The sequence below is a fragment of the Parus major genome, chromosome 5 (genome assembly GCF_001522545.3).
Source record: "Parus major isolate Abel chromosome 5, Parus_major1.1, whole genome shotgun sequence".
Taxonomy (NCBI): domain Eukaryota; kingdom Metazoa; phylum Chordata; class Aves; order Passeriformes; family Paridae; genus Parus; species Parus major.
The window spans coordinates 47,545,763-47,569,148 of NC_031774.1; the positions used below are offsets into that span (position 1 = coordinate 47,545,763).

At 41.5% G+C, this 23,386-nt stretch overlaps 1 protein-coding gene across 1 annotated transcript in view; it reads right to left on the reverse strand.

Moving 5' to 3' along the window:
- CLMN (calmin) overlaps positions 1-23,032 on the reverse strand; it is a 71,024-nt gene extending 47,992 nt beyond the window's left edge. The window contains exons 1-2 of the mRNA XM_015629699.2: positions 23,013-23,032; positions 22,778-22,809 (exon numbers count right to left, since the gene is read on the reverse strand). Coding sequence (XP_015485185.1) covers positions 22,778-22,809; positions 23,013-23,032 — 52 coding nt within the window. The remainder of the gene's footprint in view (positions 1-22,777; positions 22,810-23,012) is intronic.
- Between the last annotated feature and the right edge of the window lie 354 nt (positions 23,033-23,386).

Below are 23,386 nucleotides of genomic sequence, written 5' to 3' on the forward strand. Positions count from 1 at the left end.
AGGTTCTGCACTATAAGAAGTCCCTAAGAGTTTCTTAATTTTCTCTCCCTAATACTTACCTTTGCCTATCCAGTGATAAGCCACAGAGAAAAAGTACACTTACTGTTGATTTATAACATTTAAATTATATTTTGTTAGCTGCTCATCCCAATCCAATGAACTCCTAATGATGTAAATGGAGGACTTTGTTTTGCACAAGTGGTTGGAGACATAAGGATCAATAACTATCTTCCTCCTTGCCAGCTTTGCATTTCTCATTCCTACCTCTCTGTTTTGCTGGTGCTGATTTCCCCATTCAGTCTTTGATCTTGGCTGTAATCTTGGCACATGGTTATCTCTTGCTCTTCCCTTCCCTGTTCATTCTTTCCATCTCACAGCTGATAAAGTGGTGCAGCTCTATAGAGGTAGTTCCTTTCCTTACCAGACAACAATTTGAAAAACCAGCAATCATAACCTATTTCTGATGCTGCTCTGTGATAGCTGTGGTTAAGAGAGCATTACACATACCTAGTCACTCCAGCTATAACATTTCAGTCCAGCACAAGATGAACACAACACCCCTCAGGCATCTCTGCATTATGCTGCCCAAAGGCAACAGCTGATGCACCATCTCAGGAGGCCTGATAACAGCATTCAGTCCTCGCTCATGCATTAAGTATCAGAATCACAAGGGGCTGCAACCTTTTAAATCCAGCTCACCATAAAAGGATCCTCTGTGTTGGTTATTTCATAGCTGAAGAAATGAATAATTAAAAGGCAGCAGGTATTCTTCACCAGAACTAAATCTTTAGTTAGGAGCAGAACAACATCCAGCAGATCAAGACTTTCATATATAAGAGCTCAGACAAGTCAAAGGTCCCTTGGACATGTGCAGAGCAGGCTGGCAGCAGAGGTCTGACGTGCGGAGCACACACCCGCTGATCCTGAGACACTCTGGCTCTCAGCTGGGGAATGTGCTCGTCACACAGGGATCCCTGTCCGCTGCAGGGCTCACACAACTGTCCTGTTTTAACTGTGCTGGTGGCACATCACAGGCATATGAAGATTGCCTCCTTTTCAGTTTAATTTTTCAAGCTGCTCCAGGATGAAATATGCCACATGGTTAAACAAGAGTTGGGCTCAGGGTGTGGGATTTGACTGGCGTTAGCTCCAAGATGCCATATCAGTGGAAATGAAACAAACTCATCTTGTTCCAGTGACTTAATGCTGCACAAACAGAAGCTAGTTAAATATAGACCATGGCTGAAAATCATTTTCCATAGGTGAAGCCTACTAAAATCCCTGCTCTCAGCAAAGCTGCAAACCTTGCTGCTGATGTCCCTGGCAGCTTCTCCAAGGGGGCTTGGTGCTGCCAGCTATGCTGGGGCACAGTGGGATGAACTGGGCACACATGGCATGATCCACACCTACCTAGGTAGGATGGGAGGTGCAACAAATGCTTTTCCAGTCCAGAAATCTGTGTGTTACAGCCCCACGATGGAGGCTGGCTCTGCTGCCTGCAGACACGTGTGAGGTCTGCAGTAGAGCTGGCAGCTGCACTTTCCTCCTTAACAGCCTGACAGCTCTGAAGTGCCAGTGGCACAGTCAGGAGTCCTCTTACCCTTGTTAGTGCAAGAAAAGTACTATGGATAGACCTCAGGCTAAGAGGTGGACCTATCATTTGAAGTAAGGATGTAAAAACAAGAAAAATAAGAGAACAACTTCTGATGGCAAAGTCACTTTGAATACTCAGCTTTCTAAACAGAACTAAAATACCTGAAGGCTGATCATGGCAAAGTCCTGTCAGCTTCCACTTGTGAGCCCTCACTATTGTAGTAGTGTTTTGGCATCAGTCACAATCAAGATTCTCCAAGGAGCAACCACATTGCACTTGGCATTTGCTGGCTGTGGAAGGGCAGCTCAAAGGGCAGTGGGCACAGGGCTCAGCTGTAGGTCTTGGCTTCTGTAGAGAAATTCCTGAGCACTTGCAGTACTGCAGATCTTCCAAAAGGAGCAGGCCATTCTCTAACACTAACAATAGGTGTCATGAAAATCACTTTTACTTCCCCCTTCAGTTCTTTTTGAAAGCTGGGCTATTTTAGACAAAGAAAAGCCATTGTTTTAACAATAGGTCAATACCCAATAACATTTTTCCTGCCTCAACATATTCATCTTTTTTCAGGTCTCCTATGGAAGTGCAAACAGGCACATTTCAAGTAAAACTTTGTGATAAAAACACAGGCAAATACAAGTGTTCAGACAAATGCAAGTGTTCAGGAATGCACCATCTCTAAGGCAAGTGCCCTTCCATAGCCAGTAAATGTCAACTGCAGTATGCCTGCTCCTTGGAGAAGATTGGCCGTGACTAACACAGAAACACAGGAGGCAGTGACCTTCCCAATGTAACCTAGAAGATGGCTTCACTTATCCACAGTCAAGCTGCATTGTTGGGGTGTTTTCAACTTGCAGATCTACTGGCATCTTTTGGCATTCATGGTAATACCCATGTCCATATCAGCTGGACCACAAGTCACACAGTTGCTTCCCAGCCTCTACTACTGAAAGGGGCTGGTCTCACCAAGTGCAGACCATTTTGCTTTCTGAGCTTCCTGCTGGCCTTATCACCAAATTAATCCCTGTGGAGTTAGGCTCTCTCATTTGCGGTTGCTACCCCTAATTTAGTGTCGTTCACACATTTGAGGAAGGCACACTCTGTGCTGATCAAAATGTCGAGCAACATGGACTCCAGCAGAGTACGCTGCTCACTACTTGGTGCCAGCTGGATGTCAGCCTTTTGATCTCCTGGACTCCAGCCGAAGGTGGTCCCAGCAGATTTCAACCCATCTAACAATCTGTTCCACCAGATTGTGACTGCAGTACCAGAAAGGCCATTTCCCACTGGCAGAATTTGGCAGCTTTGAATCTTTCCTACATTGGCAAGGATGAAAGTATGCAGATGGAAGAGAAGCCATGGTATCTCTGAATTAATTTTTTTAAGTCCAAAACCATCTGAGACCTGGGATTGCAAAGGTCAGCATTGAACTGTATTACAAATTTATCAGCACAAGTCACCTTTGTGGCCTTTTGCTTCTGAAAAAGGATGATGATGTTCACAAATGAAATTGAGACCCAGCACAAATTTAAGTGCATCTTATGCACAACTTGCCAGAACTGATTAATTCCCACTGTCTGTGACTGTGATTTAAGTATTGCTCCAAAACCAAAGAACATCTCTTTAGTGAGGCCTCCTTAACAGTTAACAAGATCACGCTTTCCAGAAGATCACAGAACTTGTGAGAAGAGATCTTGTAGCTTTCAGCGAAGCCATTAAAAAGAATGACTATCATACAATCCAAAACTGAAGTAAAAAATGGAAGCAAAAACACACTGACTCCAGTGAGAACTGGGTGTTCAGATGAAGAGATTACCATTTTGGGTGTACATACACAAATTAGCAATTAGGGGTAATTGCATTCAGCTGCACTTTGCTGCTTAAAAAAGTATTAATAACTTGTAATTAACATTAATTTAAAAACAGATGAAAGCCCATGTTGGTGATGAGAGTAGACACGCCTGACAGAAAACAGCTACCCCATCTACAGTGCTGGTGGTTGTCAGCTAGAATATTTCTTGTGTGTTCCCAAACCAAAATTACAACAGCAGCTTTAATCTCTCTGTTCTCTCAGGCACTTCCTGCCCACTAATCTCTCCCTTTAACCATGGTCAGATCTTCAACGAAAGTACCACAGAGGAAGCAACTCACTGTGCACAGGCAGCCAGGTATCACCCAGACACTGCTCCTCAGTACCTGCCGTGCCCGGGTGAGCTGCACCACTGAACGCCAAGGGCAGGCCTGTGAGCCACACTCCCCGGCCATACTTCTGCTGCCACGTGAAGAGATAAATGTAGCCAAGATTTAAGACTAAAATGAGTCTGCTGGAAGATTTCCTCGTAATTTGCCCTGACAGCCCTTCCTGCCTGGAAATAGAATCTGTCCAGCCCCAGGCAGCCCTGGCTGTGTTCATCACCACATGAGGCAAGCCCCTGCAGAGGGGGCAGGAAGGGCACGGCAGCCCCTGTGCCAGCCACACCCAGGTGAACCTTCCCTTGTGCTTCCAGGGCAAACCAGTGAGGGGTTAGGGTGATGCTGGGGAAGAGGCTACTTGGCCATTACAGAGGTGTGGCTCTGTTGCTCCCCTGAGGTCAGTGAGCAGGTACATGGCACAAGGCACCCTGCCTGGTCAGCCATTCAGCCAAAGGCAAGTCCATCTCATGAGTGCCCCTCCCATAAATTATAACTCAAGAATATATTTTCAAAAGTTTACCTATTTCCATACTTCACTCTGTAAAACTACATGCCTGTTACAGGCTTAAAAGCATAAGGCTTGCAGATTTGTTCCAAAGAATTGTGCTCCCAGCATCTGGTTACCCAAGCTATAAAACCTTTGTGCAGAGTGGTTTAGCATGCACTTTTCTGGACAGAATTCTGGATCACGCCTGACTGTCCATTTGACACAGAATCTTATCTGGGTCAAATGGATGTGGACTTGGTGTCCTCAACAGTAGCCAATACCATGTATTTGTCAATAAACAGGACAAAGGCCAATAGGGACAGTTTCTCAGCTGAGCTCCAGATTATAGAACACCAGGCAAAGCAAAAAACCTCAAACCTCAAAAAAGGACAGTGATGCACCAGTCCTACATGGCATGTCCATTTCTATTAACTATATTCCCTCCTGTTAACTATTGTTGAATTTCTAGGGGTTTTTTCTGCCACCCACCCCACTCTAACCAGTGGTTCTATTTGGTCAAATGGGCAGCCTTCAACCAACAGAAGCATTTCTCAAGTTATCCAGTGCTGCTTCCCTGACCAGAATTACAAAATATTCTGAGTTGGAAGGGACCGATGAGGATCATTGTGTACAACTCTTACGTGAATGGCCTGTACAGGGATCAAATCTTCGACCTTGGCATTATTAGCATCATGCTCCAAACAAATGAGCTAATTTCAGGGTCAGGTACTGACCTTCCCCACTGGGGCTGGAGCTGTGACTAGAGTTCATTGCCCAGTTCCCATCACCATTCCAGCACACTTCTGGGTTCACCATACATCATCTTTAGTGGTGGAGCTGACCAGACTGAGGTCCCTGCAGTATAACTGCCTGTGTAAGGGTCATGCGACTTTAAAAATAAAAGAAAAAAATCCTTAAAAATAATAATTATTATTATGAAGCTCCAGCCTGGCATCCATTCTCCCAGCAGTGGAGAAGCTCGGAGATCTCATTTCTACTGAATTTCCTTTAACTCCTATTTTATAGTCTGGGGTTTGAGGGTCAGGAACCTTTTATCACTAAAGTCTAGATCCCTATAGTCATGATGAGGGGTTCAAACAGACTCAGAATAGAATTCAGACACTTCTATCACCAAAACTTAACAGCAAACAAGTTTCACTGTAAACAGGATTGGCAATACACTATTCAGACTATTATTGGAGCACAGGACCACCCCCCAACTTGTGATTGTGATTTTCAGTTTAGCTCTAGGAAAAACATTTAACTTTCCACACTGCCTCTATTCTACCAATTTTGCAAGGAACACCTCCTTACCTATTATAGACCATTAACAAAGTGCCTTTTTTGTGCTTCCTCGCCCTCCCCCACAGCATTTGGAGAAATGCTGCAGAGCTGTGAATCTTCTCAGACTCCACTGCCTGTTGCCCAGGAGCTGGAGAAGGCAAAGAGGAAGGTGTCCTCTGAGCAGGGGTGCAGGAAAACAGGAATTTCCCTTTAGGGATCGGCTGCAGTGAATTACCTGGTTGCTTAGAAACATGAGATTAACTACAGCTCAGTTTCCCCTTGCACTTAAGGAAAGGCTGTAAACTAGCTTGGTGGGAGAGTCAGGATGGCTGATCTGCAGGGTGAGACGCAGGGTCACCATGCAGGGTCACCATGAAGGGGCAGGCAGGAGGAGGGCATGTTTTCTGCTCCCCTTCCCAGGCTGCATGAGCTGCCTTTGGTTTGCACTGAAAAGTTTCTCATTGCTGAGTTTCAGCCACCAGGATGAGAGTCAATCATGGAGATCCACAGCCACATCGCCTGTGCCAGAATTTCGGCTTTGATGACAATCAGTTGAGGGAATGCAGTTAGGGCAAAGCATCTGACAAGAAGAAGCAGATGAAATTTGAAGCAAATGATATTTTAAGCATAAACAAAAGTTACGTTAATTCCTGCACCTCTTCGTTATATTTTCTATGTGAGCTGCCAAAGCATCAGTGATTGGCAGCAATGAGCACACTCACTTCTTTGCATCCTTCATACCTCAAGGAGTTGGACAGAAAGGGTGATTAGCAACACAGAGACCCAACTGCTGCTTTGCTTAACCACCATCACGTAACACAGAAGAAGGAAAAAACAATCTAGATAAAACAGACGTGGACTTAATCTCATGCAATTTATGGTCAAACCAGTTTAACATGAAAAATACCACTGCTAATACAAACATGAGAACATAGCCCACAGTGTGTGCACAAGAGCTTTAATGAAGTCTCTACAAGAATACTCTTCAAGTCTGATATAACAGGTCAAAGGACAGATGAACTGGTATCTGCCTATAAAGTATTAGAATTCGGAAAAAGATACTGGCAAGTGTGACTAATTTAGACTCTTTCACATTCATTCACATTCACAGACATCAGCTTCCAGACACAGAGTGGAAGGGACATGCTGTGCAGTACATACCCAATAACCTTGTGGACAGGAGCCAGCAGTGTGGTTATCATTATGCTGCATAGTTACTACAAGCTGAGGGTTAATTATTAGCACAACTTTTAATCAAAGAGAGTTTGATCCAGACTGCATAGCTACACATACATACACACACACACACACACACACACACACAAATCTGCTACCCCAAAGCACTTCCCAACTATTTACAGACAAGTTCAGCATAGTTTAGACACGTCCAAGGTGGCACACCGTGCCAAGTCAGCAGTGACAGGGAGACTGTAGCCAGGCACCTCTTGAAGAGTCAGCACCTACAGGAATGGGTCTTGGGGGCTTTTCACTGTTTGTTTTTTTTTTCAATACCACTTCAATGGTTTTTTAAAAAAAGTTAGCATGACTACAACAAAGTTCTGTTTGGAGTATTATTTGGAGTAAGTTCTGCACACAAAAATTCTCTCCTTGATGTTGGAAATATTTTTCAGAAAGGACTAGAGTTACCTTCTGCTCCCCATTTGCATTTTCCTTTACAATGAAAAGCAGTGACCTCTCCGTAAGGACAGGTTTGCAAATATCAGTGCTCTGATTTTTAGAGATTACTTAATAGTGATATCTAATAGTGAATTCAAGCTGGTGGGATGGGGAAGCCCAAGGGAATGAAGCAACAATCAAAAACTGCAATCACCTGACAAATTTCTTTTGTAGATTAACAGAAACTCAGATTTGGTAGAGTTGTTCTTTTTTCCACAGCAACATGCTCTTTGGGCCTACATGAGCAATCATACCCAAGGTTTTTTTCTCACTTAATTGTCCTGTTAATTCAGCATTAACCTGATGGATTCAATTATAACAAATAGTTTTACCTGTGTATAAGCACTTGATATTTAATCTGCATTCAGTAAAAAAAAAGCAAGAATGTGGGTAAGCAGATCAGGTTGAGTTCAGAATACACAGTGACAGGGTGGAATCACCTCTTGCAGTGTGGGATGGTGCAGATGTACAAACCTGGAGGTTTCTAAGGCAGACACAACAAGCAAGTACTACATGCAACTAGTAGATGGAACACAGTCTTCTAGCAATGCCACAGAAGAAAAAGAAAAGGAGTTCACCCTACCAAAATGAAATAAGAATGACGAGCCAAGCTGGCTAAACAAGGCAGTGTTTGTATAGGGCGGGGGGGCTCAGCTGACAACACTGCTCTTTTATGTGCTCTCATACTGTGTTCAGTGCATAAACATGGGCTGACGTGACCAAGGGCTCCCCGTGAGCGAACAGAGCAACTTTCCCCTGGCAGAGAAGGATTAGTGTTTGCTGACCCTGTCAAAAGGAAATCAGGGCGACCTCTGTCTCCCCCCTACCAGTCCTGCCACCTCAGTAGCTGCAGGGCTTACACTGTAGCCTGCAGTGTTTATATTGCTGGCCCCAACCCTTTTTCTGTGTCTGCAGAGTTACAGCAGAGGCTGAAATTGAGCCTAATTCTCTCACAGCAAATGAGAGTGCTTTCCCACCCTGGCATTTAGCATTTCACCTTCTCATGTACTGCAAAACAACCATCAAACCCAGGGAAAAGTCACAGCTGCAGGGGAAGTCTACATGACCAGCTGAGAAGGTCCAACTTCCAGTTGGTTAGGGCTTAAGAGAAATGCCACCCAGCGAGCCAAAATTATTAAGAGAGTCCCGGGAGTCTTATGAGACAGGGCAGCTAGGTTCAGGGATCACATCCAGCCCCTGCAAAGTGTCACAACTCAAAGTGTTTGTCCTTAAGAGTCATAGCTGTGAGAAAGGCACAGCTTTAATGAGGACTAAGTCAATAGGAGGGACCTTCCAGGTGTGTAATAGCAGCAGCTACGGTGACTGCAGTAGATAGCAGTGGACTGTACTGATCAAGGAAACATTTGCTGAAGTAGTTTGGAAGTGAGCAGTTCAAACAGTCTCCCTACTGTTTACACCAGTGTCCTCCCAGACATGGAGCTCTTGTTAGTACCTCAAATATTGCTTTAGTAAATTAAAATATATTTCCACTTTGCTCTGCTAGCCATTGCAAGAACAGAAAAGGCGAATTAAATCCTAACACTGTTTTTGGGAATGAATGATCCCAGGACAATGTCAACAGCCTGGCAATGGCTGAGGAAACACTCAGGCATCTCCCAGCCTTTGCTCATGCCTCCTCCCTGAGGTACTCCTCAAGGACTTTCCATGCATAAATAAGGTAAGGGAGGATGAACTTTAAATAGGCCTCACCCTACACAGTCAAATAAACTAGGGAAAATGTATATATGATTTGTAATATTTGCATTTCAAGCAGTGAAAATTCTTGTTTTGATACATTATACATGCTGGGATTACTAGCAAGCTGCAGACTGGATAGGTATTTTTGTGTTGCTTTTTAGCATGAAGCACAGATGGTTGACTTTGTTTGGGGACCGGGCATCACTGGGAAAACTCAGGTTATGGCAGTACAGCTAAACAGTGTTCTCTTGCTTACAACTGTACATTCATTTATCCATTTACTATCTCTCAAGGCCGAACTACACATTTGGCATCTGCAGTCAGGCTGGGCCTTGGCTATGCTGTTACTTGTCATTCTCAGTCAGTCACTGCTGTAATCTCACTTATTTGTAGCCAAGCTGTTGAAAGTACAATGATATACTTTCAAGAGATTACCCAGTATAAATGAAAGAACTTAATTTTTTTCTTAATGGTCACAAATTAGATTTAAAAAAGCAATATAAGTAAGACAGTAAATAAACTGGGTTTATTAACAAATTAACATTGCATTTGTTTGTTTCATAGTCTGGAAACATGGCCACTTGCACTAGGCTAATATCATTGATTTCTCTTGCTCAGATAAGCATGTCACCAAAAAAAGTCTGAGGTGAGGTGGGAGCTTTTATTAGGCCAACAGGATCAGGAAAAACAACAAAGTAACTTATCAGCCAGCCTAAAAAAAAGGCTTTACCTCTCCCTACAAACCTTGCCTTGCCTATATCCTGGCACTAAATTCACTACTCAAATATTTTTTATCCTAGCAATTTAATTTTACATTTACCAGAAGTCTAAGAGCAGCCTAAGCTTATAATTGATTTTGTTAACTAAACAAGATTTTCAGCACAGAAGGGCAAAGAAAGCATGAGAACACTGGTACTGGAAACACAGCTTGTGTAATTTGGCCAGCACAGGCTTTGAATCTGCGAGTTCCCCCACCCCCACATGCTGCAATCCCAGCATCCATGGAGAATCCCCAGCAGCAAAGCGATGGGCCTTGGGACCAAATTACCTCCCAGCTGACACTGCCCAGAATTACCATCGCTAGAGTGGGTGGGTCTGTATCCCAAATAACTGATTTGAGAGACAAGCTGGCTCTCCTGCAGGCGTGCAGGATTCCTTGGGGACTTCTGAGAGGAGGCAGCAGCAAGCTCCTGAAGTGGCTGAAAGTCATCTTTCGTTCCACACTCACCGCCACGGCACTGACTTAGGAGAGCATTTTCTGTGGGGCTGGAGGAATAATTGCAACCCATGGATCAGCAGATGAACAGGTAATGTATAGCCATGGGGCCATGTAGGCATTTTCCCTGAAGCATCTTCAGTCTGGAGAGGCCTAATAAACTGCTTACAGGAACCATTATAGGTACATAGCTATTAAGCATATAACCCTGCTTTGTCAGCTGCAGAGTAAACATACCCACACACAGTGGTCACTTTCCAGCATCCTTGACATTAGCAGCAGCTCAGGCATCCCCAGTGAGCTTCTTGTTGAGACAGAAAAGCAGGAAAATACTTAGGAAATTAATTCCTAGCCTATTTTTGTTTAGAGTAGCCACATAATTCCTCCTCCCTGCCTCAAGGCGATGTCAAAGGCGAAAAACAGATTTACAGATAAATGAGCCTCAGCCCCAGTGCTCCAGCAGGACAGGGCTCTGTGCTCAGCCTTTCCAGCTAAAGTGCTCCTCTGCCTGCCCCTCCCAGCACAGCCTCCGCACCAGCGGCTGTGAATGAGCCCAGCTCCACAGGGACTGATCCTGGGACAAAGCACACGCTTGGCCCAGCTATCTGGACTCAGGGTCCCCTCCTCTTCATCCTCACTGCTTTCTCTGCATCCATGTCTGCTGTCAGGGTCGACTTCAAGCCTGCAGTGGAAGATCTGCACTGCTAACACCTTGTCTCATGTAGAACACTAGCAGAGGAAAAAAGTATCCTTAATTCAGTTTATATTAACTGTGAACAGCTGAGGCAGAGCCACCTTCATTCTTCGGGAGAACCATTACACCAGCATCCAGGCTGACTTTCAGGAAAATTAATTCTCATTAACTTTTGAGGGTACTCATGTTGATACAGCCTATATTATTCCTTAGCTGCACCAGACCATAGTGGCAGTGGCCATATTTATGGCTCCATGGTGCTGTAAATAAATGCTAACCCTATGTTTTAATGGTGGCAGGTGGGCAGCAGCTGTTGCTGCTGAATGCCCAGCAGATTGGTATTGCTCTCAGAAGGGAAAGCATTGAATAGCCTTAAAGGTATCATTGTCTGAAACAAGCACTTTCTTTCATAAACACCACCTGAAAAAAACAACCAACCAGCCAACCAGCTAAAGAAGTTGTATGTTGGAAATAGATGATGAAAAGATTTTCCTGTGCCCCTGTTCTGGGTACCAGGCTGTCAGATTTTATGGGAGGGGAAAATAAGACATTACATGATCGGAAAGAGCATGTTAGAGAAAGGAAAGGCAGGATTCAGAATAATGTGCATAATTCATGGCTTGTAAAAGCCTTGAGGCAAGACCTTTTGGACTTGCTAATTGCTTTGCTGAGAAATAGGCCAGAAGCCATAAGAATTACTCCTACAGCCAGAAAAATGAATGCATAAAGCATTGCAACATCCACCCAGGGGCTTCCACATCACTCCCCTTGCACAGGTGCACTGCTGGCTCACCTGGCAACATGCCAACCCAGGACAAGTGCATGGGATATCCAGATCCAAGGATCTAGATTTAATTCTGGTATGTAGCTCTGTACATTCAGGTTTCTGAACTGCAGACAGATACATTTGTATAAAATGGCTGCAGTCACACTGCAGCCCTTGGAGGACCCTCACTGCATGCTCAGAGCCTTAGAATGCAACTCTGTGCACGTGAGACAGGCAGAGATGAGCAGTTCCTCCACTGCAGTACCAGATTTAGCCTCACTGAGCTCAGTGGCAAAAAATTCAGTGGGTGCAAGCTCAGATCTCAGTTGCAGGCAAAGAAATTCATATAAGTAGGAAGGATGAAGGCAAGCTTAACAGCTTATAGTTACAGAGGCTCGCACAAGAGCAGGGTTTGATGGATTTAAGTCATGAACAAAGCATCAAAACCTTTCAGCTTCCTATATTATAACTACCTCCTCCTCCACGTCCCCAGTGAGCAGCTTTGGATTTTTTCATCCCAGCAGGCAAAATCATAGGATTTTGTCTACCTACATGTTCAAGTCTCTCCTACTGACATTCTCACATTTCAGAAAATGCTACTCCAGACAATTCTCTGATAATATCCTGCTGACCACCACCAGCCACTCCTCTTCTTTGTTAAACCTCACCAGAATTTTGCCTTAAGGACCTAAGAAAGGTTTTGCTATATCTGTTTCAGATTTGTTCCCGAATCCAGTAAGAGTCATTCCCTGTGTCTGAAGAAAGATGGACTTGCCTTCAAAGCATAGGGATCAGGCACCTTCCTTCTCCACCAGCTTGTCTAGCTTCCAGCCCCAGCATCTTCTTGCTGTCCTGTCTTCCCCTGCAGTTTCCTTAGAGAAGTCTAACCCCTCAAATGATACTCTGAATCCGCCAACAACAACAAAAAAAAATCGCTTTCAGAGCCCTTTCCTTCCCCTTTGGTATTATTTACTTATTTATCAAAATTACTATAAAAACTCATTAATAAAACAGAGATCTGCATCTTCCATAACACAGCTTATCTCCATGAGATTGCAGAAGTAAAACTACTGAAAGAACAAGAAAATAGAATCTTTCCCTTAATTGTACTTTGCTCAGTCATACTACATCAATTAATTTACTGAAGCAGATTAAATTTTTACTGCTAATATACTTATTTTATTACTTAAAGGTGTTCCATCTATTTCTCAGTGTCAAGAGTTTGAAAAAGAAGAATTTGAGAGAGATGAAGAAAGAAGATGATCAAAGATCCCTGGGCTTGACAGGTTTCATGGGGAAACCATGAGTACCAGCTTGCGAGTATGAATGAAGCTATCAGTTAATATGATAGTGATATAAAGTTTCAGAGCATATAAAACACTTTTTTTTGGATAATACTTCAAATTACATAATGGTAAGAAGACAGACTGCTTTGCAAACCTTCTACATAAGAATCTTAACTATTATTCCACAAATACAGAAGAAGTCACAATGAAGGCAGGAGAATTTAAATAGCAGTTCAGACATCAGTGGGGAAGTACAGTGAAGCTGAGGATACTCAGCCTTAGATCAGACTAAAACACTCTAGAGGCACCTAGAGTGCCTCTAGAGTGCCACCTTAGTAACCTCTAAGCTAGTTTATAACTGATGTGCAATATGATTCAAACCAAGCTGCAACACACTTAATGGGCAACCCTCTCTGATGCCTTTTTTAAACCTGCCTGTAACATTTTATCTCTTAATGCTACTGTCCCTTAGGTTTTGTCATCTACAAGGAATTCAGTTTCTCCAAGGCCAGAGGCTCCGGCCCAGATTAGCCAAGGGATGTCAAAGCATAAAGAAGTGAAAGTGACAGAAAAATGTCACTTACAATCTGTAAGTTCCACCTTTAATAAATGTTGGTAGCTCCCACATTGGATGTAAGGTAAATTAGCATTAGCAGTGTTTAGTGTAGATTTATTTTGTTCTGTGACCTATCCATTTGGTCCAAGAGAGAAGGCAGCAAAAGCAGAATGGGTCCACTGCAATCACAACACAAAGAACAGTCTTTCACTTCATGCAAAGAATACTAGCACAGATGGTGAATCCACATTTTGCATGAAAATCCATGAGCTTCCACATTAATGAGACATGGGTTAGAAGAACACAGTATTATACACTGCCGTCATTATGTCAAAAGCGATTTGTTGTCCAAGCTTAGGTATCCAGATGGTAACAAAAATACCCCAAACTTTCTATAAGCATAAAGCTTTCACTATAATTAAAACACGGTCTCAGAAAATATACTGGTTTCTCTGAGTATTTCTAGTTCACTTTCAACAGCTGAACATGCCATGTATTTTGCTTGCAGTACTTTAACAAGAAGCACATATATGCACTAGAACACCTCAAAAGGCAGAGCTGGGGAGTGATAGCAGAGGAGAAGGGAGATGGGCAGAACCATCATATTCCAAAGTGAAGAAACAAAGGAACCAGGGAGCCAAGAACTATATGGTGCTTCCTTGGGGGCCATACTAGCAAGGTCTTCAGAAAAGAACTGGTGTCTGGTCATGCAGCATGGCACAAAAAGCAAAATTGCAGAATTAAGTGTTCCACATTCAAACTGTTAAAATTAGCCCCAATGAGGAGCAATGGCCCCTTCTGATTCAGATCACGTTTAACCCCTTCTGTCCACAGTAGTTTGTCCATACTGGAACCAAAAATCCAAACCAGTTGGATTTTGTAACTAAGTTCCATTATTAGCACACTTTACTTTCTGATAAAAGCCTAAAAAATCTGCATAAAAGCTTTCAGTGAAATAATTGCTTTATTTTCAGTTCACTCTAGCTGACTCCCACAAGTTAGACTGCATTTTTTCTCTTCAAAGTAAATTGTATAGCTTCTTTAAAAAAGCTCACCTTTGAAAAAACAGCCTAGAAAATACCAGGCTAAATTTGACAGTTGTTCCTTATGTTTCAAAGCTAGGGAAGGGTTTTTCTGGGAAAAAATGACACCTTTTTTACTCAGGAAGACTGAAAATCTGCTGGGGAAAAAAAAAAAAGAAGAAAGAAATAAACTGCAAGGACAGTATGTGGGTGGCAGGATTCAGTCTTTAATCTGACAGGTGTATGTCAGCATTTCTTCACAAACATACCTAAAAGGGATCTGATTGTTTTCCTTTTGTTATTGTACTGTTTCTAATGAAAGTCCTTGTTTTTTAGGTTAGCTTCCTGCCAGTCTCTTTGTCTGATGTCCAAAAAGTGAACAGGTTAACAAAACAAGAGAAGCTGATGTCTTTTGTCATTGATGTATTTGCTTTTCTAAGTGTCTCAAGCAAATTCATCTTGAAATTAAAAATCACGTTGTCAACCGTGCAGTAGACAATGTGGTCCAAAGACAGATTTACAGACTGGTAACTAAGGAGCAGACAGAGGAGATGGCTGCTCAGCTGATGGATATAAATAGTAAAATCCTAGTCAACAGGATATTATTGTTCTTTGGGGTTCCCAAAGAAGCCTTAAGCGATGGATCAGCTCCTACGCACAAGCTGATCGCAAGCCAGTGCCTCTGTGCAGTGGGAAGAACTGCCCAGGGAAGACCTGGGGCTACTTCAGGACTTACCTGGCCTCAACATTTCCCATGCTCTGCTGGGAAGAGACTGAGAAGGTGAGGTAGAAGTGCTCAGCAAAGCACTTGTCATTTATTCATTCCTCTTAGTATTAATCACTCACCTCTAAGAATGAGATTAAGCAACAATGTTTTCCTCTGCTCCTGCAATGAAACCAAGCCTAGATGGAGATGACCAAACAACCACCAAAGAGCTTGAGAAACTGGGAAGAGAGAACGAAGAAGGAAAGGAATCTTCCAGGAGCAGGTCAGAATGGCTTATTTATCAAGCTGTAATTCCACCAGCTTCAACTGGGTTCAAATCAAGGCAGCTTACACTCTCAGATATCAGAGCTTCCATCATAAACCACATTTAAAGGTTAGGCAATTAATTGCCTCATTCCCCTATGACCTTTGCAGTAAGAAAACAGAATCTGATTGCTGTCCTATTTCTATTTTTGTTTTTATTAACTCTCTGATTTCTTTCTCTTGCAGAATATATTCCTATGATCATCCAGGGCAGACACACATTCTTTGATAGATATTTCCCTATGTTCACATCCATGCCCTCAGCAAGCCCTTCCTTGCTCTTCTCTATCCCACCAAGCTCTTTCAGACCTGTGTACAAGGCAGAAAGGTTTCAAGACAATGGATATAGCACTGCTCTCAGTTAAAATAACATTTGGATGATTCTGAGAACTGAACTGAAGAGCAGGAATTGACAGCAAGTTCATGCTGGGATAAAATTTAATTTGATTTATTTATGCATGCAAGCAGAAAGCTTTTATTAGCATACATTTCTCAAAGAAAACAAATTATATTTCCTGGAGATGTTCATCATTAATTACCCTCTTCCATCTAGCAGGAAGTTTTCTTCCTTTCCCAGCTTCACTTAATCTTCTTTCTAGAAACACATACTCAAAACAAAATAAACAAAACTTCTGTAACAAACTCGGTGAACTGAAAGCATAGTACAAAGAGTCAGAAGGAGCACAGCTAATTTGGATCTTAACTGAAGTAACTCCAAAGGCCTAAAAGGAAAAAGGAGTTTCTACCTGAAGATGTTAACTACAAACTCATAGAAATTATCAAAATGAGACATCAAAAAATACATCTTCACAAATGGGGAAAATGTAGAGCAAACCAGATTTATTTCATTCTACAAACATTTTTTTCTTCTTGCATTTAAAAAACACCAAGTCAAGCCAAACTGAAATCTGATTGCAGTTAATCTTCACACCAACTGGTGCGCATTGCATAGAACAAGCACATGCAAACCCAGAGGGGAACCACCTGCCACCAAATGGGAGAACACCACATGGAAGATGGGTCTGGAGCTTCATGGGAATTATCAGCTGGAAAAGGTTTACTATGGAGAAGGCAGTACACGTGTTAAAGTTCACATGAGTTGTTAGGGGACATTGTTAGCTTTTGCTGTAATGCAGTGAAGGAGAGAAGATGTGAAGAAAGGAATTTGATCAGGTAGTTCAAACAGTCACTCTGAAAAGAGAATACCAAAGATTCAAGGTCTGCTCCACCAAAATTTTCCATGTTTGTACATAGAAAACCATGTCATTAGATTGTCTGGATAACTTTGAAATAAATCCTCTGGCTTTCATGTCTTTTATCCTCAAGCCTAACTTAAGGGTGTCATCTAGAGAAATACATTAAAACCATGAGACACTCAAACACTGAAAAAATATAAATAAATCCCTGCTAGAATGAAGGAGGAACACATTTCAGTTTTAGCCAAGACAAGCACAAAGCAGTAAGAAAGAAAGCCTAAGGGCATCAATATTATTTGAGTACCAGAACTCAAGTTTGGACCCTCTCTGTAAAACCAGAATTCCTAAATGCTACTTCCACATCCATAACAACCCCTTCATTCTTCTTTAAGGATGCTGCATGCAAGATTACACATGTGTAGCCGGACCAGAAAGCCAAGAAGTGGGCAGCCCCTGCCAATCTTTCTGTCACATGGCCATCACATTAGCACATTACGCTGTATTTTCCATGCAGCTCCTGTGTTTAGGCTCCAAAACTGATCATTAGTATGATAAATTAAATGAGTGGAAACTTTGGCTCAAAGAGCCCAAACTGCTGCAGCTCTGAAGTCAGTCACTCTTCCTAAGCTTTGGTTCATTAGTGAAATGAGAATATAAGAGGTCAAGTGAACATTCAGTTCATAATTAAGTGCCTAAATGACAAAGCTGTTTACTGGCTTGAGTGACGCAGCAAGGGGGTCTCATCAGTGTTTGCTGTGGGCATCCAGACCGCTTCTGCAACTGGCTTTCATAATCAGCCTCAGCATAAAAGCAAAGGACTCACTATGTATGCAAAAAGCTGAGATCCTGCATGAAAAAAATTGCTCTAGAGCTGAGCCATCTGTGGGATAGGCAATGAAATAATGCTTTAAACTTTCCCAAAATTAAAGTGTGTCAAGGACTGGAAAAGTACATGAAGATCTGACCAGTTAAAACAAAATCTGAATATAATTTGCTGTATTAATTAGCTTCCAAACAATTTTGAGACAGATGAATACGAGCTTCCCAGATCTCCTCAGCTACACTGGGATCTCTCAGCACCTGAGAACAGCCCCTCTCAGCTATGCCTGGGTGTGGACAGGAAGTGTGCACCATCCTTCTCCTGCAGAAATGGGCTCCCATCACCAGGGTCAACCCATCAACCACTTCCTGAACTCACAGGAGTCACTCTGGTGCAACCTCCAAATTCTTAAATTAAAATAAACTCATGATGAGTGATACTGTCAGCTGTAGCTTAGACAAGGAATTTTACAGCATCCCTTAGCTGTGCTAGCAACCAGAGAACATGGTGCTTCCTCTCTTTATACACATAGCTGTTGAATGAAGATCTATCTTCTTTAATCCTTCTGATAAGGATAAGAAAACACATAATGTTTTAAAGTTTTGAAAGGCCAACACTGAATATATCAAAAAGACTGTCTACCTTCACAAGAAGAAATGCAGTTTAGCCAGTAAAAATTCATACTCTGTCTTCTTTCCAATTACAATAACTAAACAACTTCTGCAAGAAGATTGAGCACAAGTTCTTTTAACCTACATTAGGTCCCTTAACTTTTTCTCTATAATGGGAAGAAACAGAAAAACTCAGGCAAGAGTCTAAAATTTCAAATCACTCCTTGTCCTGTATCCAGAGAGATCTGAAAAAAATCCCAACCAACCAAAAAAACAAAACAAAAAAAAAAATCAAACCAACAACAAACCAAACAAAAAACCAACTAAAAAAATAAAAAAGAAAAAAGAAAAAAATATGAGAGCAACAGGAACTAAATGTTGTTCAGTGGCATTAATCATCAGGCCAGGAAGTCCCCTACTCAGCCTGAAACCTGAGAACAAGGAGAGGGACCAAATGCTTCCCAGCTACTCTTAACTCTTACTCTTGGAATCACTCAGGTTTTGTATCAGAAATGGGCCTATGGAGTACCTTATCAAAAAGGGAGAGTTAATGGGAATTTTGTCTCTGAAAGATCATTTTCCCATTTGGGCAGGATTTTTACATTTCACCAAGTTTGACATGCAAATGCTGGCCACAGTCCCTCCTGCCCTATCTAGGTTTCTGAGGACCATGCTCTTCCCCAGGGGCCTGCTTCTGTTTGCCTTGTTACTCTCCCTGGGCAAACAGCCCAGACTGATTTATGTTTCATTCCTTGTATTTAAGACAGTAAGTCTGAAGTGGACATTTCATACTATGTTATTTATAAATACTGTATCTTTATTAAGTTAAAACTGCAGTTCATGTTTATCATGAACATCAGTAAGAGCCAGAAAACTTTAATCATGTGTCCAGATGCAGTCATACGAAGGATCAGATTTTAAGTTATCTTCACTGGCACTGCTTTTATTTGTCACAGAGCCAGGTCTCTCTTGCCCTTCCCATTTCTCACTGAGCCAAGAGAAGCATAATCAGCCCTCAGTTGTGACCTACCCTGACTGCATACACTAAACACCTATTGACATACATTAGAGGGTTCTTCGAAAAGACTGAAACAAAATGGCAAAGTACTTCTATCTGGCCATTAGTGCACAACAGAAAGACAGCCTGTTCATGTAACTGCTCCCTCTGCTTTGGCTGCAGCTCAGAGCTTCAGCTGGAGTCCTGTGAAATGGACACTTCAGGCTGTGATAGCACTCTCACAACATATGAGTAACACACGGCCTCCCAATTGTCAGGGGGGTTACTGCGTTGTTTTTTCTTGAAGAAAACTTAGGGATAACAGGCTGGATGAGTAAAAATGTATCTGGGTCATTCCATGGGTATGGGTAAAACATCTCTGACCTTAGCAGGGCTCAAGTAGAACTCAGACATATGGAACAACTAACAGATGTGTTTCCTGGTAATGGACACTACATAAGAACAGCTTTGGACACTACAAAATGCACTCATCTCCACAGTCTTAATAATGATAAAATGAAGATCCAAAGGATGAAAGCATTAAATATAATGAGGACTGGAATATAAATCTTTGTTGTTAAAATGAACCCTGTGACAACACATTTAATGAACATCTATTTTGTAAACAACTGGAGTTATACTACCAATTACACTACCAAAAGAGAAAAAACATAATGAAGCAAATCAACACCAGATTTGCTACAAAGCCTAGAAAGATCTCATTTCTGACTGCTAACAGTAAGAAATACTAATATTAAGAGTATCTCTGACCAACACAGGTCAGTATTACATTGACCAACATCTGGAGTAACTTTCAAGATACTATGGCCTAAAATAAGTTTTAATTTATGTCTGAAATTAATTAGTGGAAAGTTAATAGAATCCCTCAAAGTATTACATTATTATAACAAACACGTCTTGAATCACACTATCAAATTAAGTAATGGGCACGGGATTAGAGTTATCTTTCAAGTGTTTTTGATAACATCAATTCAGATTTAGTGGGATTTTTGGTTTTATAAAGAAATACTCTGCTTAAAGCTTACAGGTCCACAGGCATTCACTCTATAGATATCCAGGCTGTTGCTATTACAACCATCCCTAGAAGATGCTGATTTAAACTTTTGTTAATGGCTATACAGCCTCAAACTACAGCTAAAATACAGCTCAGCTCCTTGCACAGAAATATGCAGCAATTATAATGAAGTAAAATTCATCCTGCAATCCTCCACCTACAGTCCCTGTATTTAACTGGTTGGGGAGATATAAAAATAGAATAACAGGTACAGAGACATGTAGAAAAAGACACTTATTTCTTATAAGGTGCTGTGATGCCCTTCACCATCCCAGCACTGATACACATCTCACTGCTTATCTGATAATTTCTACTCCTGAATACATTTTTGAGATCATTTTGACTTCTACATGACAAGACAGATATTTGGGTCTTTCCCTTTAGTCATAAGCCCTTAAGATTCATTCTGAACAACAGTAAGGTTCAACAACTTAGGACATAAACAAATAATGGGCACTGACAAGCCAAAATGCCCAAGGTTGCTTCTTCTAGTCCAACAGAAATCTGTCTTTAAAAGTGAAAAAGGAAATCAAGTCATCTCTTTGTAGTATTTTCAAAATAAATGCTACACATACTTCAGAAGGCAAGTGACGTAACCTTGAAATCGTCCTTAGGAAAATTGTTTGAATGTCTGTCCAAGTCAAGTGGATGAAACAAAAAATAAGCAGAAGGACTTTATAAATCCATTATATTTTTAAATCATCACTAGTTTTAACGCAGTGCTTTGAAGACTGTCATTTTTAAACTATGACTTCAGGCAAGTGATAGAATCTGAGGTCTCAGTAGCTCTCCTAATGCTGAGGTTGGTAATGCTGAAGCTGGTCAGCACTTGAACAACAGCTCATTCAGGAAAGACAGAGAAGGTGATGTTGGCAAGTGACAGCACATCAGCCTTGAGCCTTGAGTCAGGTCCATGCAGTTGCCAAACAGAGTCTCTCTTAAGACAAAGTGTCAGTACACAAGTGAGCTCATGTGACCATGGAGCTACTGGGCATGATTTGAATTTGGTGTCATTTCATCCATTCAATGGGACAGAGAGCCCAGACTTCTAATTTGTTAGAGAAATTAGGCATTAATCTTGTTCAAATTGCATGCTGAAACATGCAATCTGCACTTTGTCTCACCTCTTACTGCTCCTTTATTTCAATGCCAGGGTTTCCTACATCTGGACTAGGAAAGCCCTCCTCCCATTGCTGACAAATACTGTCAGGTACAAGACTGCCCTTACAAAGAACACCCCCACTAGGACTTAGGTTTCCATCATTAACTTTGGCTTCTTATACCTGGATATGAATCTTTATTTTGGGGTTCACATTTATAATTCTCAGGCCTACTTAACTTCACTTTTATATAGAAAAGGATCACTTTGTAGTTGTATAGCGTTTTGCCTAAGGTTCTCCACACAATTTAATCTTTCCAAGTGCCACCTGAATCTACAAAGAACTCCACTAAATGAATATGCCTACAGGCAGAATGAAATCCTGCTGAGTATGGTGACAAGTTATAGAAGAGTTAAAGTAATGAACAGTTACAACACCTTACTTTTGTCAGAATGAATGGATACATTAAAAAGGTTTCCTCCTACTTGTGAAATTTCCATGTATTTGAAAAGCATGTCAAACTATAGCAAACAAGTTGAATGCTGCTGTATCTTGTAGTTAAAGGAAAATTATTACTCTCTGTAGTTAAGTGCAAATGTCACTAAAAATATGCCTCATACATAAATAAAAAGTACAGAGAGAAACATTTTCAAGACTGACTACAGCACCTGCCTTTGGTCTTCCATCAGGGATGCTTAAGCCCCTGCAAAGTAAAGATACACAGATACTCTCACTGCCAGACTTAACTTCTGCGAGTTAAGCATTTGTATTACTTCTTGAGACAGAGGCTTCAGAAGGTGTTACCTCATAAGATGCTGAGATTCATGTTAGTGGCAATTATTTTTATTACTGTCCAAAGCTTATAAAGTCTATATCTCAAGGTCCAAACAGCAAGTCAAGGAAAATCAGAGTTCTAGGACTTTATGACTAAGTGATCCACCCAGAGATATAAGCTACTGGCAAGGATGGAGAACCAATGGGGCTGATATTGTTCAGGTCATTTCTTCCAGTCTGTTACCCTTTCTTTTCTCCATTATTTTTGTCAACGCTACAATACACTCCTGTGTAGCCCTCCAAATACTTTTGAAGGTCATGTGTCCCAAAGCAGAGCAACAAGATTCAAGAAAACATTTAGATCTACAGAAACCAAGGAATAAACATGTACAGGTTTCTGTGAGTTCTGGATCAAACCCTGAGTGAGTAGTGAAATAACAAGCAGCAGGACCTTGACTTGTCCTCTGATAGCAGAATGGTAGTTCTACCACCCCAGTCCACCTACTCTATTAGAAATATACAAAATAAACATTCAAACAATAAGTATTTTAAAGTTGTGGTAGCAGCACTTGTTTGCCAAAGATGAACAATATATCTGACCACACAATTATTCATCTCTACATATTTCATTCCAAGGAATGTAAGGAAAGATATGTACTACTGAACACACATTTAGACTACTGCAAAGGACACGACCAACATACCATCCAAAAGAGGATGAGGATGTTGCTTCTTTCTATTGAGTGCAATTCACCACATAAGGAAGTATATTTTTGATGATCCTAAATCAAGCTTCCAGTAGGGAAGATTTTAAAATACTCTTGTATTGTAACAAAATGTTCCCAATGGTGTTGTAATGAAAGAAGGAAGAGGAAAAAAACCATCTCCTGGCAGGAAATTAATTATTGAGCATTCCCCTGCTTGACGATGCACTCCTACATTCTGCGCAGGCTTTCCATTTTTCTCTCTCAGTATGTGGAGAAATTCACTGTGGAGAATATACAAACAGAACAAAGAGCACAAGGGTATCAGTTTATTAAATGCATTTAGAAACTGAACAAACCAGGCGGGAGGAACTTGGTTTGTGCATCACCACACTTAGTGTTTATTCCTTCTTTATATTCTTCTCTCCTCTTCTCCATTAGACTGTCATTTCTGCTTCTGTCCTCTGAAATCACCTCTATTGAGAATGGGAGAATTGTGCCTGGCTTTTAGCATCACTTAGCTGACACAGTTTTGAAATGTCACTTCCTTCTTTTAAAAAATAAAATGGAAATTTTATTTTCCCTTGATGGAAAGGGAAAATAGAAGCT